Source organism: Pristiophorus japonicus, chromosome 16 (assembly GCF_044704955.1).
Source record: "Pristiophorus japonicus isolate sPriJap1 chromosome 16, sPriJap1.hap1, whole genome shotgun sequence".
Classification (NCBI taxonomy): domain Eukaryota; kingdom Metazoa; phylum Chordata; class Chondrichthyes; family Pristiophoridae; genus Pristiophorus; species Pristiophorus japonicus.
The window spans coordinates 89,396,524-89,415,904 of record NC_091992.1 but is presented as its reverse complement, the minus strand read 5'-3'; the positions used below and the strand labels follow the sequence as shown (position 1 = coordinate 89,415,904).

Here is a 19,381-nt window from a genome sequence, read left to right as displayed (position 1 = left end):
TAAGATAAAATCTCCCCGTTCTTGATTGCCCCACTAGAGGAAATAGTTTTTCTATCTATAGGGATTGTCCTATGAGGAGATATTGAGTAGACTAGGCCTATATTCTCTAGAGTTTAGAAGAATGAGAGGTGATCTAATTGAAACGTACAAAATTCTTACAGGGCTTGACAGAGTAGATGCAGTGAGGATGTTTCCCTGGCTGGGGAGCCTAGAACCAGGGGTCACAGTCTCAGAATAAGGGGTTGGCCATTTCGGACTGAGATGAGGAGAAATTTCTTCATTCAAAATTTGGTGAATCTTTGGAATTCTCCACCCCAGAGGGCTGTGGATGCTCAGTCATTGCGTATATTCAAGACAGGGAGCAATAGATTTTTGGATATTAAGGAATCAAGGGATATGGGTATAGTGCAGGAAAGTGGAGTTGAGGTAGAAGATCAGCCATGATCTTATTAAATGGCGGAGCAGGCTCGAGGGCTGAATGTCCCATTCTTGCTCTTAATTCTTATGTTCTACCCTATCAAATCCTTTTAACATTTTAAACACCTTGATCAGATCACCCCTCAATCTTCGATACGCAAGAGAACAATTTCCATTCCTTTTATGTCTGCTGAATCCTAATCAAGGTCTAGAGGTGAGAGAAAGCTTTCACACAGGGAGGTGGAAACAAGGACACATGTCAGCCAAGGCTACTTACATCCACGTTGTTGTGACGTTGACGGAGACCTGAGAGCAGGTCACCTGCGCAGCATTTCAGATGGGCTTGAGGAAACTTAAAAATAAGAAAATTAACTTTAAAAACGATGGAGAGTGGAAACATCAAGACAAGTCAAACATTAATAAATCCAGACATTTGATTTTTTAGAGGATCGGGACTAGTTTTAAAGGGTTTTAACCACAACTATTATTGTTCATATAAATCCCAGAATTGTGACATCACAGGATTAAGCACATAGCCTTTACGCAGTGCTCATTAACAAGTGCGTATAAAAGCTCTTTACATAGTCATTGCTAAATTATGCTTTGTATCAATTACTCCAAATAGTAGTTTTGTTTATTAAAAAGTCATAGGCAGGATTAATGCAAATTTGTGCAGGGCAAAAATGTTATTTTAAAAACTTAAAGGGGTAGAGATTCGTCTTGATCAATGGTGCTAACAAAGGGGGTATCACATCGACCACCCGCTATATGCCCTACCTGATTGTCAATTCCAATGACTGCAGTAGAACTGAATATACTGCCTTTTTTCTTTCTGGCAAACATCTGTCACAGGAGTAACAGTAATATAGCACCAGTGGCAAAAGCAACAACAGGGTATCATTTGTGCACAGTTTTCAGCTGGGTGACCAAGTTGCTCACTTTCACCCAGGGTGCAACTGCTTGGCAGATATATTCACAGCATACAACTGGTGGTCCTATTTTTATCAGCTTAATTTGATCAGTTGTGTATAAATCATCTGGTCAGATCCAGGGGCCACAGCACTTCACTCTAAAGTTTAACTTGCAGCCTGTCGTCTAAAGGGTTTAATTTTTAATGCAATTTCCCAAAGACTTCATTTCATCAGTTCAGCCCTGTGGCCAAAGGAACAGCCGGGACTTGTGAGGAAATATTTCACACAGGTTCCAACATGAATGCTAAAAGCTTTATTACAGGTCCACAGTGCTGGAGGGTGTGCTGGGAATGAGCTCACAGTCTGATCGGAGATTCCCTGCCCATTCATTTTGGTTTCTAAAGGAAACACTCGGAAGTATGGGGACCTGGGGCTTCCGACAACACTTGGCTACAATCGGGCTCTTGTAGGGCTTTGACCCTTCATGAAATTAAGCATGGTTTATGCCGCAGAGAGGCAAGACAACCTTTCAGGGATCATACCTTACAAAATGCACGGAGACCAGGATGGTAGCTGTCATATTCACTCCTATTTCATCTCTCATGGGTTAAAAGGAGGTATTGAATTTATTATTTTTACTTGGCTTTTTTTTTAAGCTTAGCGGCTTCTCATTTTTTTTGCAGTTGAACTGAATTGACGTGCACTCCGGGTTGCTACTAAATGCTTGTACTGCTTCTAGTCGTTAGTCTCCCAACAAGTTATGGCTTCTATTATTGGGCGTTGGTGGTTCAGTAACAGATAGGATCCAGGCTGTATGCTTCCTTTGAATTCACCATTTAGATTTGTTTATGCAAAACTTGTACCATCTTTAAAAATAAAAGTCACTAATTCTAAAATTTGTGACACATTCTGTGCCCACTGGAGGCAATTAACTGTTCGACAGCAGTAAAGCAACATCTGTATTAAGTGCACACTAGCTACCTGAATGAGATAGACATAGTGCGTTGGCATTAGCATTTCTGAATGGCCGTTGAAGAGGGAGGCAAATAAAAGCTAAACAGGTTCTTACAAGAGTTTAATATTGGAATACAGATGCTGCATAGCACGACTGGGAATTATCTTTGCGATGTGACAGTGTTTGACCTCTCGGTGTTCATTTTTTTTTGTTCTACTTCACATTCTCTGCTGGGACCACACACTGTCGTGATTCTGTTTAAAATACGTGTTTATAATTGCGCATCCTGTTTTTAACGATATATTGCAAGGGTGTGCTTTTTGTTTGTCTTCAAAAAAAGCACATTTCTTCAAATTTGTACGCAGCTGTTGTCGTGGATAGTAAGGTTGGTTCTTAAATACTTTAATGGTCCTTTTGATTTTTTTTGGGGTGGGGGGAAGTTTGATTCAAGTGTCAGATTTTAACAGTAATTACATTACACACTTTTCAGTTAACGTGACAAAATCAGAAAAAAAGTGAAATGAGGAATATTAAAATTGATCTTTTTGTAAGTTAATTTACTATCATTTTTTTAAATTCTGAAGTGGCCCGGTCACAGACCATCTCGATCTAACCTTTGAACCTTGTCTGCCATATGAGTGTTTTGTTGGTTCTTGGCCAGCCCACTAGAGGGCATATCACACTATTGCAAAGACATGGCCATCTAGTTAACTAAATAACTTGCATTAGTTTAGTGCCTTATCACATTTCCCAGGAGTCCCAAAGCACTTCACATAAAAGGAATTATTTTTGAAGTTTCGCCACTGTTGCAAAGCTGGCAAGCACAGCAGCCATTTTTGCATCTGACAAGCTCCCACAAAGAACGGTGAGATGAATGGTGGTATCGGTTGAGGGAGAAATCATGGCCAGTGTAATGTATTTGCTTCATGGGTTCTTTGCTTAAGAATTCATAGCAACACATTGCTATTAAGAACTAGTTGGTTTATTAACAAAGGTTTAACAATCACACTACACGTTACCAGTTCATCCACTAGGCTCACAACTGCATGCCTCATTGTGGATGACATAGACCCAACTGACTGGGATTTTATTGAATCTTGTGAACATCACATGATGAGCTAAGCCACTCACAATTCAACAGCTCTACAACTATTTTGTAGAAACAGTTAAACAATAACCTGTGAGCATATTCACAGGTGCATACATTACAGCCAGGACATCCAAGAACTCCGTTATTCTTTGAATAGCGCTGTGCGATTTATAATTCCATATAACAGGCAGAGTGTCAGTTTAACGTTTCATCCAAATGGATAATTCTGCACTTCCTCAGTACAGTATTATAAGCCTAAATATTTTATGTTCAACTTAATTGAAATAGTGTTCATTCTCCCACAAAAAACATGATCTACACTTCTCTTCACAAAGACTTTATGGGTTTACTGTCATGCATTTTCTACAAATAAGTGAAAGACAATACACACCCACATATATCCTACATAAAACCTGTGGTTGCATTCCTGAACCACAGAAATGCCCAGACTATGAGGGGGCCCTTGCTGAATAAATGCAGCTGTACACAAAACGCCTACTGTATCCCTTGCTAGTGTCTGAAATGACCCCCAGGCTATAAAATTCAATGACTATGTGGCCTTTAAGAAGGTTGGGCAATACTGTGCCTCTCTGACCTCAAAGGTTGATTTCCAGACTAGCCTTGCTAGAAATTGTGCCCTGTTTGTACTTCCTGGAGGCCAGTCAGACCAGTATTGAATCTTATTGTCCATATATTTAAGTTGTATTAATCTCAGGTGTTTAATGCATTTTTTGTTTTTTAAATGTACAAGTCTTGATATCCGCTTCTTTCTGCCAATCCACCAGCACCGTCAGGTCAAACACGGGCAGCAGCAGTAGCATTCTTTCTCGATGTCCAACCACTTGTATGCACATTCATATTGCCTTTCAGCAACAACTGAAGTGCACAAGGAATGGTGCTGTGCCGACTGGTCGCAGCCCAAAACATCGATGAAGAACTAGCTGACGAAGCAAGTAGCTGGTTTGCTTCATTGCAAATGCACCTCCTGTTAGCCAATCATTGATGGTAATTGTGGCGACCCATGACCCTGATTGCCCTTTCCTCAATGGAAACTTTTTGGCAAAGAGGAAGTAAAGGGAGAATATGCCTGAATTGGAAAGTGCAAAGAATCTTGGTCAACTTGTATTTTTAACCAGATTTGCTTTCCCTTTATTACGTTAAAGTTTTGAGTTCATGTTTTATATGCAGTTATTGCTAAATTGTGCATTCCACCACTCAAGACAGTAAAATAAATCTTAATTTACCTGGTTGCCAAATCATGAAGTGGAATAATTTTTTTGTGAAAATCATAACAGTGCTGTAAAATGATTTGTCCAATCACACAACGTTGTTGCATTAGGCTGCTGACTATGCTTTTCTCCACAATTCTCGGCTGGCTCACCAACAACTAGAATGGGAGTTGACTCTCTCTATACTTCATCAAATAATATACTGGCCTGTATTCCAAGGCAGTAACTTTTCTCGGGGTTGAGATGACATTTAAAAACTGTTTGATCGTTGCTTTGTTGCAGTTTATTTTTGCTGCCTAAACCCCAAGGTGTGTTGCTGCCTTGTTAACACACTAATACTGTATTATTCCGTGCAAAAGCCAGATATACAGCGACTACAATATAAAATATATTTTCTATAGGCCTGCTATCGAAACAAGAGGTTATAGTCAAAGAAATTGCTATGAAGATAAGGTTCTGACAGAACACATTGTTGCTTTTCAAAAAGTACAGCAAATGTGAATTAAAATCTCAAAAGATTAACATATTTTTGGAAAAACCTCCGACACTGACGCGGGGGGGGGGGTGGGGGGGCGGGGGGGGGGGCCTTTCAGTAGCGGTAGGTATGGCAGTTGTTGTTTGCCTTTCAATGCATTTCCTGAAGTGTCACGCTGCCTCTGTGGCTGACCTCAAGCAGGTACCATGGATGACCTCCTGATTGGAATCAAACCCAAGCTTCTGGTGTCATAGTCCAATGGCCCTTGCTACTTGCACCAAACACACTTCATGGTGATAATGGAGGGCTTGGTTCCTGATCTCTGCAAATTTTGTTTTTGTCACAGTTCTCCAGCTCCGACTCCAGCAACGGCGAACCCGCGAACAGCTAGCAGACCAAGGCATCATGCCACGTAAGTACACATGGGTCCTCCTTTCTCTTTCATCATTTCAAAATAATATATGTATGTACATGTAATTATGTTAAATGCTTAAAAAAAAACGAGTAGGGAGCTACTGTTAACCATTGGTTATACTGTAAATAGAGTTGAGCTCAAAGTAACCTCTTTGAACTCAGTGCAACATAGATGTAACTGATGAACCAAAAAAAATATTCTTTAGCCATTTTAAGTCCCTTCAGCTGCACTTCTGCACAAAATATGTACTAAATCAAACTAATTGCTTTGAAGGGAGGGGGAAAGTAAATTCCATTTGAAAATTAAAGAGAGAGACACATGTTTGGTACTCTGGTATGTTCTGTTTAAGAGCCATATCTTGCCCAACATTATCTTGCACTTATGCCAGCAGATTACAGTGCTATTCTGGAGCATGTGGTGCTTTTCTCTGAATTCTCAAGGCACAGTTGCTGTGTGTCTGCTGAAGAAGCCAGAGTTACTGACAAATTATGGCTCAACTGACCTGCCAGGAACTACTAAAAACAATGGAGTTTCTTGATATTCTCAGCAATTAAATAATTAATCGTGCAGACTCCTTACACTGGACATAAGGGATACATTTGTGGAAAAATAACTCGAGCATTTAGAACCACTGTGTCACTTGTTTGTGGTATATGGGCTATGGTAGCGTAGCGCTTATGTTATTGGACCAGCAGTCTGGAGGGCTGGACTTTGAACTGCCCCCTGAAGTAGCCTAGCAAGCAGTTCAGTTGTATCGCCACCTTCTCGGGGCAACCAAGGATGGGCAATAAATGCCGGCCTTGCCAGCGGCTTACATCCTGAGAATGAGTTTTTAAAATAAATAAGTTCATTGCAATCAACATTTATTCACAATCAAAATATTTCAATCAGTTAAAAGTCGACTGTGATCGTATGTGGACTTCAAAGTTTCACAGTTTGTTCTGTAAAACTGCAAATAATTAATGAGGTTCATACCTAGGTAGAGTTTTAAGATATCTTACCAGCGGATTTCACACAGCATTGCTCACATTGAGTCAGAGACTTTTTTGGAACAGAGGCATTTGACCATGTAACAAACCCTGTATTATTCTGCTGCTAAGATGGAGCTCTGTTCGATCTTGCCTGCTTGTTTAGGCCCACATAGTCTAATTACTGTGAGTAGGTGCATGTTGAAGTCAATTGGAGGCTAATTGCTTTCTGTCTCTTTTAAAAAAATATATATATACATGCGTGATAGACACATCCTAACACCAATACTGATGGATCTGCTGTGGCGATGCTCGCAGCAAGTCTGAGCTTGTGCTGCTGTGAGAAAGTTGTACGGTGGGAGTGTTGCTGTATGGAAATAGGGGAGGATGTGCATATTTCTATTGAAAGAATTTGAAAAGTAGTGTCTAAGGTCTCTGTTCACAGATCGAAGCAAATGGGTTTTGATTGATTTGAGGAAAATATATAATTAATGTTTTCTTACCCACTGCATCTGCATCAACACATCTTTATGTAAACAGATTGGTTCTGAGTTTTCAGTGTGTAAAAAAAAAAAAGTACATGTCCTCTAATCATATTGCTCCCCCATCTCTTCTCTGAAATAAAAGCTAAACACTGGATAAGTCTTCCTCAAAAATATTCTAGTGTTAATCTTCCAGCTTTTTTTCAAATCATTTGGAGAAACGAACACACACATAGGGCTGTAGCCTAAGACTCTCTTTCGCTAAACACCCTCCACATTGCACACTCAGCTTGTGGTATCCTGAAAATTGCTGGCATGGCTTTAATTGGTAACTTCCTTCAGTTGTCCAAATTGTAGCTGTGGAAAGAATGTCAACTGCAAACCCAGCTTTGGAGGGAGGCTCAGATTTCCAAGTAAAAATGTTAATGAAGATACTCCCAGACAAAAAAAACAATTTTATGATCTGTTTAATTATGTTGTGAAATTTGTAATTTTTCTGCTTTTACCATGTTAGAAATCTTACTGGCCTGGAAATATGAGGCTGTGAAAGAGAAAAATGGCGGACAAACGTTTTTGTAAACATCGTTTCTATGTCTGCTTTTAAAAAAAAATTTAAGATTTTTAAGTGATTTTTGTCACTTTTTAGTTTTCAATATGTGGTCGGTGCTGGTCACATGGTCATATTTACTGCCTGTCCCTACTTGGCTTGAGAAAGTGGATCTGGGTCTTGTCCTTGAACTGCAACGGTGTTAGGTCGGACATTCCGTGACTTTGGCTCAACAACAATGAAAGCACAGTGATTTAATTCCAAGTCCAGATGGTGTGTGACTTGGCGTCGGACCTAAAGGTTAGAAATTTGAGTCATTCAATTTCTGATTTTTTTTTAATTGATTGATTTTTGTTATTGCTCACAGAGTTCTGACTCATTGGTCATATTTGTAAATCAAGAAGTGTGAGGGCCAACTTTTGACATGGGAATTGTGGCATGTCGGATGCAATATCGTTATCAAATTTCCATACAACACTTCAGAAAAAGCATATATAAACAAAGCTAGTCATTTGGAATGCAGAGAAAATCTCTCAGTACCCTAATTGGTACAGGAACTGGAGGACTAAATTTATCAGTCATAATACTGATGGTAATCTGTTAAAATTAATGAGTTACCATCAGCGTTATAGCCAAAGCCAGAATGTCTGTACCTCTGTCTGATTTTGGCAATTACATAAAAAAAAAATCAAAGCCATTATTCTGGCCTGGAGAGTGAAGGGCAATCAAAGTTTGATCTCATTCAACAACAACAAATTGCACAAATAGCACCTTTAACATCGTCTCCTGAGGCACTTCACATGAGTGTTCTCAGACACAATCTGACACTGAGCCACATAGGTGAGCAAAAGCTTGGTCAAAGAGGTAGGTTTTAAAGGAGTGTCTTAAAGGAGGAGAGAGAAGGGAGAGGTTTATGGGCGGGAATTGCAGAGCTTAGGGTCGAGGCAGCTGAAGGCACGGGTAGCAATGCTGGGGCGATGGAAATGCTCAAGAGGCTAGAATTGGAGGAGTGCGGAGATCTCGGAGGGTTGTAGGGCTGAGGGAGGTTACAAGCTAGAGAGGGGCAAGGCCATGGAGGATTTGAAAACCAGATGCGAATTTTAAATTCGAGGAGTTGCCACACCGGGAGTTAATGTAGATCAGAGAGCACCGGGGTGATGAATGAACGGGACTTAGTGTGAGTTAGGACATGGGCAGCAGTGTTTTGGGTGAGCTGAAATTTGCGGAGGGTGGAAGGTGGGAGATTGGCAGGGGAGCCCGTATGTCTGTAAGCTCCATCAACTCCATACATCACACTCTACAACATAACAAATACAAAACCATGTTTTTTTAAATGGAAGACTTAATGCTGGGTTCAACTTGCCAATCTGCAAAGTCCCCTCATCAAACAACAATTAAGGTTCACCCGAACAGAGATTACTTAATAACAATTACCTGTGGAAAAGTCCATTGATATATGGAAGTTTGTTTCATCTCGTTTCTAGCCATTTTTCCTTTTTCAGGGAATAATCTACACCTCATACGTGTTACCATTTGACGATGTCATGCATCAGAGGCTCAATGGGTAGCACTCTCACCTCTGAGTCTGTTGTGTATATAGACTATAGATGTACTCTCTGTGTAGACACTGTGCATATATATGCTGGCACCACTAGAGGGTGCAACTGGTGGAGACCGGGGTTTCCTGCCCTGGTGGCAGGGGCTGTATAAAAGGCTGCACACCATGCTTGTGCCTCACTCTGGAGTTAGGAATAAAGGACCAAGGTCACTACAGTTTGAGTACAACACATTGCCTCGTGGAGTCATTCATAGGTACAGTACAAACATAATAGAGTCAGAAGGTTGTGAGTTCAAGTCCCACTCCAGAGGCTTGCGCACAAAAATCTAGGCTGACCCTCCAGTGCAGTGCTGAGGGAGTGCGGCACTCAGAGGTGCTGTCTTTCGGATAAGACTTTAACCGAGGCCCTGCCTGCTCTTTCAGGTGGATGTAAAAGATCCTATAGCACTAGTTTGAAGATGAGTAGTGTCCCAGCCAATATTTTCCCTCAATCAACATTACTAAAAAAAACAGATTATCCGATCATTATCACACTGCTGTTTGTGGGAACTTGCTATGCGCAGATTGGCTGCTGTGTTTCCTACATTACAACAGTGACTACACTTCAAAAGTACTTAATTGGTTGTAAGGCACTTTGGGACATCTGGTGGTCAAGAAAGGCGCTATATAAATGCAATTCTTTTTTTTCTTTCTCACAACTTTACCTTAATTAAATTAGAACTAAAATCTCAAGCAATCTTTTTAATTTCCAGGGGGTAGAGTTTCCACTTTGGGGGCAATTGGTGATCCGAGCACACACTGTGTTCAAAATTGCACCCCCTTTTGAAAGTTTTTCTTCTCCCAGGTTTCTGCTCAGACTCATTTGCATATCGCTAAATGCAAAATCTGCCATGAACCAGTGCAATAAGGCAGCGTTTGAAAACGTAATTAAAAACAATTCCTAAAAATATTCCTTGATATATTTAAGAGTGATAACTAGGTGCAGTTTGATTAATACAGCTGAAAATGGGCTTATCAATAAAAAATAAGCATTTTTAATCACAGTGTCAATCCACCACCTGTGAGTAACCCAATTTTAAATGATTGACAATTTCTTTAAAAATATATATATACAGAATCGTTTGGTAGTTATATTGTGGTACTGTAGTCAATTTCTCAGTAAATTGAAAAAAAAATTACATTCAAAGGGCTGGATTTTCCACGGCATCTCCGCCCAGTTTCTCGGCGGTATTAATCGGTTTGGGCGGAAAACCACCCGGCGGAAATTTCGGAAAACAGTTCCGCCGGCAATTTCGGGAGCAGACCGCCGGAGTTTTATCCCAGCGATGACCTGTAGGTAAGTTTTTAAAAAACGTCCACGAGAAACCAGCTGGGTGGTGAGTATGAAGCCCTGCAAAAAAAGGTAAGTTAAAGTTTCCTTTTACTTTCTTTTTCAGCGATTATGTGTAAAAGGGTCCTGAGAATGTATTATTATTTATTTTTTGTATTTCGAAAAAAATATTTTTAGTGTTTTCCTCCCTCCCTAGGCCCAACCCGCAGCCTCGGTCTAAATTTTAGTAAGTTCCGCCCAATTAGTCCAGGATAGTGTTTTCCACTGAGAATCGGGGTGCAAGGTGCATTTTTTCCCACCGGGTGGAATTTTTTCCTTTTTTTGTAGAATTTTTCGCCCGCGGTAATTTTTTGAAACTTCTAGTCCAATAGCTTTTAAATCGACTGGTAATTGACTGCGGCAAATCAGATTTTGCAAAGGGGGCCTGAAGGACATGTTAGGCTTCCAATTTGCATTTGAATAAGGCTTGGCACCTGGTTGATGCACACATCCTGGACGCCTACAGGGGAGCCCTAACCAATACGGCCGGTATGCTCCTGGCCCAGAATGAGCATGCGCACACCGCCCACCATATTGGGCCTTTAGGTGCCTGTTTTATGCATATAAAACGGGTGCAACACGAACCAATTTCTAGGCCCCTGAGTCAATTAGTCACAATGAAGAGCATTGATACAAAAGCAAAATACTGTGGCTACTGGAATTCTGAGATAAAAACAGAAAATGCTGGAAATACTCAACAGGTCAGGCAGCATCAGTGGAGATGCAGAGTTAATGTTTCAAGTCGATCTGAGGAAAGGTCATCAGCCTGAAACGTTAACTGTTTCTCTCTCTGATTGGCATGACTAGATTCACAGAGGTATCAAAATCTGAACAGGATTATTTTCATTCAAAATGTTTCAGATTGGAGCACCATTTTTCTAAAATAAATATCATTAAATAATCATGAGATTTTAGATTTTCCAAAGTGATGTTGCTCTAGTTTCACCTAAACCAACACAAAGAGGATGCTTGTGGTTTGACTTGTGTCCTCACAGGACATGTTGATAAACAATAGGGAAGAGCTTGCTTTATAACATCACGGTGTCAGTGTCTGTGCTAAAAAGAAATACTGAACTATAATCTCTTTTGTAGAGATCTACAGTGCGTACCTTTGCCATGTTTATAATTTTGAATCTAATATTTCTAAGGGTATTGAGCTTTGAGTACAATGGAGCAGTATCTAGCATGTTAAAATGTATACCTAAGTTCAGGGAAGCGAATGAACTGATCCATGTAATGCAAGGAATTCCCTCTGCACTGAGATCCAACAGTAGTTGCGTTATATTTAGATCAGTCGCCAAATAAACAACTGCAAGGCCATTATCTGACCTTTGATGAACATGGCAGGGTGTGAAAGGACTGTCAGAACCCTCAGCCGGGTGTTTATCCAAAGAGCTTTATTTAAGAAGAAATGCGTATGTGTGAACTGAACAAGATTTTGCACAACACTTGACCTAATTAAATAGCAATAAACGAGAGCAAAATATCATTTGAAAGTCAAACAGCAAGTAACTTAAACACCAATTCACTTTGTGAATATAATGACTGCAGATGGAACAAAGTCACTGAATGGCTTTCTATTTAAGAATTATAATGTAAACAAGGGTGAGCATTTGCAGTGAGTCATTAATTTAAAGTATCTAACTGGCATCTTGAAGAGCACTTGTTGCGTTGCAAATCTCCAAAAGTTACAATATTTCTGACTATATACAAGGGTCTTTTAAATTCCAATCACACCTTATGAAATTCAAAGGTTCCAAATCTGAAATCGAAATAAACATCCCGGGGAAAGTAATTACTGGACAATCCAGGAATGGGTTAGAAAGCACCTCTGCTCCCAGCACCACACTTCAAACTGTTACATGCTCATCAATGGACTTCCATACATGCCTGTTACATTCCCAACTCCCAGCCACTGGGGAGTTGGTAGTAATTTCCACTGGATCTCAAGGGAGTTAGTAAAACCCACTACAAGGTTACTGGGTAATTAGATTCATGCCTATCATTAGCTCACTCCTCACTATATTGGATGCTTGCTGCTAGATCACTGGGGAATCGGATACATGCCCATCAATAGGTGAGCTGAAAATCTCCCTTAGATTAACAGTATCTGATAAATATTCTTCCCTAGACTGATATATAATTCCCCGTTAAACTACCAGGACATGTACTGTATAGAGCAGTCACAAAATATATACTTCAATGAAAAGTCCAGACTACATTACAAAGAAAGATAGACTTGCATTTATATAGCACCTTTCATGACTTCAGGTCATCCCAAAACGCTTTACAGCCAATGAAGTACATTTTGAAGTGGTGTCACTGTTGTAATGTTGGACATTAATTATGTATGAAATTGAATTGAAACTTTTCCCCAATTGTCTCCCTTTTTCTTGGCTCCTCTCTGAAGGCTCTGATTCATGCTAGGATATGATTCCACAGGCCCCTTCAGCCCTCCACAACCTCACACAGCCAACTGTTCTTCATGTGTGAATGAAAACAGATATTTGATTGTGGAGAGAATCACAAAAGAAACTACATGCACACTTTCCCATAGCAAGCGCTGTATAGCAATCGGATGTGGGAAAGCAGACTGATGTATACCCCGAGAACCCCACTGAGATCACAAATTCGGCGCATGCAAACTATTGTAGCTAGGACCTTCTGGTCTGTATAGCTTCATATCAGATCTTGCCTTTACCCACTCAGCCATCGGATAAATTAAATTGCATTATTTATATCCCTTTAAATGATATTGCAGCATTAAATCAATTTTTAGAATTGCTATTTACAAATCATCCAAATAACCTTGTAGTGTTTCTCACTTTAGAGTCATTGTGAGATTACACCCTCAACTACAAGTTTTTCATAGCAGGAAGTGGATGGAGATGCGGCTTCCTATTCTCGTGAATCTTGTAACCTCAGATGTATGACAGATCCCTTATAGTAGTTTCATTCTAAATTTTGTCAATTTTGGCGCTCCAGTGACCTATTTGAGATGTCTGTCAGTAATTCAAAGCCACCTAACTTGCAACTGATCCTTAACCGTGTAAATTTCTGGTGGTGTTTTCAAGATCCGAGCCCAGGTTTTAAACCTTCACGGATGTTGGGAGAGCAACAGGCTGCACCAAGAGGTAGGTTCAGGTGAGACAGTGCCACGCGGTGAGTTTCCAGTTCGAGCACGTCGAAAAGGTAAGAGGCCTGCACAGACATGGAGAATATCAGAGGCCGAGTTATAATAATAACTTTTATTTATATAGCGCCTTTAACATAGTAAAACAGTCCCAGGCAGGAGAGGGGCATCTGCAAGTCAATCCCTACTTCGTACTCAGTCAGGGAAGCTACATGACTTGGGCAAAGTGGAAATTGGGAAGCAAAGCTAAAAAATAATAAATTAGAAAGAGAAAACAGGCCATCGCTGTGGCTGTCATGTTTACAGGGCAATTCAGTTGATGATTCCATATCAATTGCCTGAAATCAACTGTTAATCCTGCAGTTTGTTTACTAAAGCAATGTGACCCCGCACAAATGCAGGGCAGCAGAGACATCCATTCACAAATGTTTACTGTGTCTCAACAGTGCTTCCTGAAACGCTACAGTGCAACGCTGAAGATCTGTCCAGATCAAGCATAGACAGCTGATGAGGTCAAAGTGACTATGCATTTTTTTTTCCAAAGTGAAGGACTGCTTAAACATCCAAAATATCTTCACAACTTAGCTCATTTTCATTAAAATAATGGTGTAAAATGCCAATGCACGCTTAATAGCAGGACAGGGATATGAGAGGAAGGTATGGACAGCAGTGGATACGTGATATTACATTGTCAGTACATTTTTGAATTGGTGGTTCGTAGTAAAGCAGCCTGTTCTTCAATAGTAGCATTTTGAGTCTGAAATCAAAGTGCAAACACATTAGTCTATTTGCTTTCATTGAGGTAAATATTTATTAGAGTTGCTTTTTTTAAGCAAGGACCTTTCCTGCAAGGAGAAAATACTTATCTGTTAACTCTTCATCTAGGTGGATTTCTATAGCACTTTGCACGCTTTGGGCAAGTTTCCTCATCCAGACATGATGTTCTGGGACTGCCAAGAAAGGTACTCTTTGACCAGCAGCTATTTTCTGCTCAAAACGGAAAAATGTGTCTTAAGATTTGACAGTATCATGATCCTGTCTATCTTGGATTGTTTTGCCAATTGTTTGACTGAAATGAAGAGCATTTGGAGCTGGTGTTGAGCCAGTCAAATGCGAGTGTTTCCGAAGTTGTGCCAACATCCAAAATGGATGGTAACGACAATAAAGTAGAAGAAACAAATACTGAAAAAGATTTTAAAGTATATTAAAAGCATATGAGGGAGAAGGGTTATGCTGTTCGATTTAGATGAGGAAAGACAGGATGAGACTCGAGTGGAGCATAAACACCGGCATGGACTGGTTGGGCAGAATGTGTTTCTGTGCTGTATATCCTCTGTAATAGATTTTAAAGTAATGAAATTAAGGTTAACATGGATAGGACTGAATAGACTGTGATATCATTACATTAAAATAAATAATTAGGATAGAGAGGAAAAAGTCAGGAAAAGGTCAATAGAACAAGAATGAATAAATTGTTTATATTCTTTTCCTCAATTTTGAATTTTAATGATTATTAGTAACTTCTGGGTGAATATAAGCTATGGGTGGGGGTGCCTGGGCACACCATTTCCCCCCCCCCCCCCCCCAGGGCAGACAGAGGCCGACATTTACATTTCCAATGGCTTGAGGCAGGTGGTCTCCAGAGATGGACCCAATGTAGTGGCTTTGTCCCAATGCCTCATGCCAATGAGATGCCAACCACCTGACTTCACAAACTCTAGCAGGGCCAGTGCGGGAGGGCGCTGTTGGACACAATCCCCGCATAACCAGCCAGAATCACAAGCCAAGGAATTTTGGGATATGGGTTTGCAGCAATATAGGAGCATCGGTATCTCCTTGCAGAGTTACTTACTGCATTTGTAAAAGCTTCCTCTTCTTAATAATTTTGTAGGTTATTAGGGATTAACAAAAAGAAACTGAAAGTCAACTCAGAGGAAGCTGGCTCATTCTTCGTTGAGCTACATTCTTTTTCCTTTCTTCCTCTTCCACACATGTTTGACATTTGTTCTACCTTTTGTGTTTTTCCCATGCCCTGCACTATTTCTCAGCCAATAGGGGCAACTTGAGCTTTTTTTTTGACTCATAAGCCACCGGTTGGAGATGTACAGTAACAACAAGGCTACTTGTCAGCTCAAAGACTTTCTCTCCTTGTGGGAAAGGACAAGCCTTTGCTTACTACCTCCCTGAAAGCATGTCCAAGATGAAGACCTCATTATGCGAGTAATCAACACAGTGGCCCACCTATCCGCCTTCCATTCCACTTTGTCCTGACTCTTAAGGGTCAATATAGAACTCTCGCGTTTTGATGCACAGAAGATATTTTTGAAATAAGATTAATAGAAATAGGACAATTTTGTGAGATTGGGACTTTTACAAATGTTGTTTTTAATGGACCAAGGTCTGGAGCCACAATTTCATTCTATTCGCTCCACTAGGATTCACAGGGACACTCTTCTGTTCCCTATTGGCTGTTTGTTGACTTTTGTAATGATGAGTGATAAGCAAATAATTTCAGTTACATGCTGCTGTGTGGAACACTTTGCTGAGCTGCAATCTCCAAAAAGATTGAGTACTAAAGAGTTTTGAGTAAAAGCTCCAAGTACCATGCTCAGCTGTCCTGCAGTAAACGATACCAAAATACCAAAAGATTATTCAAGTGGATTGAACATATGTCTGCAGTAAAACTGTTCAGGGTGACCTGACTTGTCGGAGCATCAGATGCTACTGAAGCAGAGTTCATGAGTTATTTTAGAAAGGAATTAATCGCGTTAAAAGGGGGAGTATTAAATGTAGGGAGCCAGCAGGAGAGTGGGATTACACGAAGTGGCTCAGGTGAAAAAATCCATGAGGGCAGACTTGATGGGACAGGTGAGCTGTTTCTGTGCTGCAGCATTCTATAATTGCATGAACATTTGAAAATATGCCCAACAATCTGCACTTTTTTTGGGTTAACAAGCATTGCATTAAGCAACCCAACAGATGGCAAGTGTTAACATTAAAAAGGCTCAGCAAGTTCAAAACCCCTTTCAATGAGAGACAAGACCAGACAGGCATCACACTTTATGAACCATTCTCGCCTCGTGACAGCTTTCATTGCAGAATTGCTCACGGAAGCCTTGAAATGAACCTTGGCAGAGCAAATGGATTACATTTCATGCCTCCATTCTCATGAAACCATTCTATTTGAACTGTACAATTACAGGTTAAAAGTACTGGCTAATGAAAATGGGAAACGAGGGGAGGGGTAGTAGTATTAATAACATTGCTCCATCATGGCAGTATAAAGAAGGGATCGAAACGAGTGTAATCAGCAGATGAAATTACTATAGGAAGAGCTAAGGATACAAAATGCTGGTTGGAATATATTACAGACCTTTTGACTGTAATGACTTAAGGGAAGAAAATGAATGTGTATGCAGATGAGAGAGGCCTGTAAGAAGAAAAAATTGTAATAATTGGAAGATTTTACCCTCCTATAGATTGGGAAAGATATACACCCACCAAAAAGAAAGAGCGTAGATTTATTGTATGCATTCAAGCTTGCTAAAGCAGTGTGTCTTTACTCAAACAGAGGAGCAGACAATACCTGGGGGCTGAACTTGGTGACGGGCAAGTGCCGCCCAAAAGGCTGCCGATGGCCACCGAGACACCAGGCGGCACTTTGGGCGGGAAATTGATGAAAAATAATTTAAAAGTTGGGCCGGTGGCAAACAAGCAATGTACACCATCAAACTGGGCGGGAGAAGGCGGGAGCTCCCAATCTCAGTGGCAAAGGCTCTTCGAAAGGAGACCTAGAAAATAATAAGAAAAGCAAAAAGAAGCATGCTTTAAAAAAAAAAGTTTCGACATGGCCTTAATGATACACAAGAACTAGGAGCAGGAGTAGGCCATTTAACCCCTTGAGCCTGCTCCGCCATTTAATAAGATCATGGCTGATCTGATCATGGACTCAGTTCCACTTCCCTGCCTGTTCCCTATAACCCTTTATTCCCTTATCACTCAAAAATCTATCTATCTCTGTCTTAAATATATTCAAAGACCCAGCCTCCACAGCTCTATGGGGCAGTGAATGCCACAGATTTACAACCCTCTGAGCAAAGAAATTCCTCCTCACTTCAATTTTAAATGGGCGGCCCCTTATTCTGAGACTATGCCCCCTGGTTTTAGTTTCCCCATGAGTGGAAATATACTCTCTGCATCCATCTTGTCCAGCCCTCTCATTATCTTGTACATTTCGATAAGATCACCTCTCATTCTTCCGATCTCCAATGAGTAGAGACCCAACCTATTCATAAGTCAACCTTTTCATCTCCGGAATCAACTTAGTGAACCTTCTCTGAACAGCCTCCAATGCAAGTATATCCTTACTTAAATACGGAGACCAAAACTGCATGCAGTACTCCAGGTGTGGCCTCACCAATAACCTGTACAGTTGTAGCAGGACTTCTCTGCTTTTATACTCTATCCCCGTGCAATAAAGATCAACATTCCATTTGCCTTCCTGACTACTTGCTGTACCTGCATACTAACTTTTTGTGTTTCATGCACAAGTATCCCCAGGTCCCTCTGTACTGAAGCACTTTGCAATTTTTCTCCATTTTAATTATAATCTGATTTTCTATTTTTTCTGCCAAAGTGGCTAGCCTCACATTTTCCCACATTATACTCCATCTGCCAAGTTTTTGCCCACTCACTTCGCCTGTCTATATCCCTTTGCAGATTTCTTGACTCCTCACAATCTGCTTTTCCACCCATCTTTGTGTCATCAGCAAACTTGGCTACATTACACTCGTCCCTTCATCCAAGTCATTAATATAGATTGTAAATAGTTGAGGCCCCAGCACCGATCCCTGTGGCACCCCACTAGTCACTGTTTGCCAATCAAAAAGTGACCTGTTTATCCCAACTCTCTGTTTTCTGTTAGTTAGCCAATCCTCTATCCATATTAGTATATTACCCCGAACCCCGTGAGCTTTTATCTTGTGCAGTAACCTCTTATGTGGCACTTTATCAAATGCCTTTTGGAAATCCAAATACACCACATCCACTGGTTCCCCCTTATCCACCCTGCTCGTTACATCCTCAAAGAAGTTCAGCAAATTTGTCAAACATGATTTCCCTTTCATAAAACCATGCTGAATCTGCTTGATTGAATTATGCTTTTCCAAATGTCCCGCTACTGCTTCCTTAATGACAGATGTTAGGCTAATAGTTTCCTGCTTTCTGTCTGCCTCCTTTTTTAAACATTTGTGGTTTTCCAATCCGCTGGGATCTCCCCAGAATCCAGAATATTTGTAATAGCATTTATGTTATAATTACAGCAAGAAAAGGAGAGGGGCAAAGAAGGAGATGGATGCATTAAAACAGATTTAGATATGACTGAAAGCAAGACAAACTTCTATTTATAGAGTGCCTTGCACAGTCTCACGACATCCCGAAATGCTTCATAGTCAGTAAATTACTATTAAAGTGCAGTACTGATACATAGGTAAACTTGACATCCAGTTTGCAGACAGCAAAGTCTTTCAAGCAGCAATGAGATAAATGATTAGTTATTGGGCCATAGGGGCCGTGCAAGTTCTGGGTTTAGGCATGCGCCCAGAACTTACGATCTGTCAAGAATTCTTTTGACAGATCATCCGCATCTCGAGAAAAGGGCCTCTGTGCGCGGACATGGGCTATTCTGCCCAGCGAATGCCCGTGAAATCCTTACGCCTGGTAAAAGTTTACAAAAACATAAAAATAAAATTTTATCAATTATTTATACATTAAGAACCCTGTGCATTAAGGTACGGTTATTTTTTTAGCCCCGTTAAAACATGTAAATTTTAT

At 40.4% G+C, this 19,381-nt stretch overlaps 1 protein-coding gene across 10 annotated transcripts in view; it reads left to right on the top strand.

The window, feature by feature from the left end:
- myocd (myocardin) overlaps positions 1-19,381 on the top strand; it is a 144,497-nt gene that overhangs the window by 7,025 nt on the left and 118,091 nt on the right. For 5 of the 10 annotated variants that reach the window (XM_070857552.1, XM_070857556.1, XM_070857549.1 and 2 more), the window contains exon 2: positions 5,424-5,489. The exons of 1 other annotated variant lie outside the window; for it this stretch is intronic. In XM_070857552.1, the coding sequence (XP_070713653.1) occupies positions 5,424-5,489 (66 nt within the window). Of the gene's footprint in view, positions 1-5,423; positions 5,490-7,588; positions 7,790-13,490; positions 13,551-14,416; positions 14,512-19,381 lie in introns of those variants that run through there. 4 more of the 10 variants (XM_070857551.1, XM_070857553.1, XM_070857548.1 and 1 more) reach the window with 4 other exon arrangements.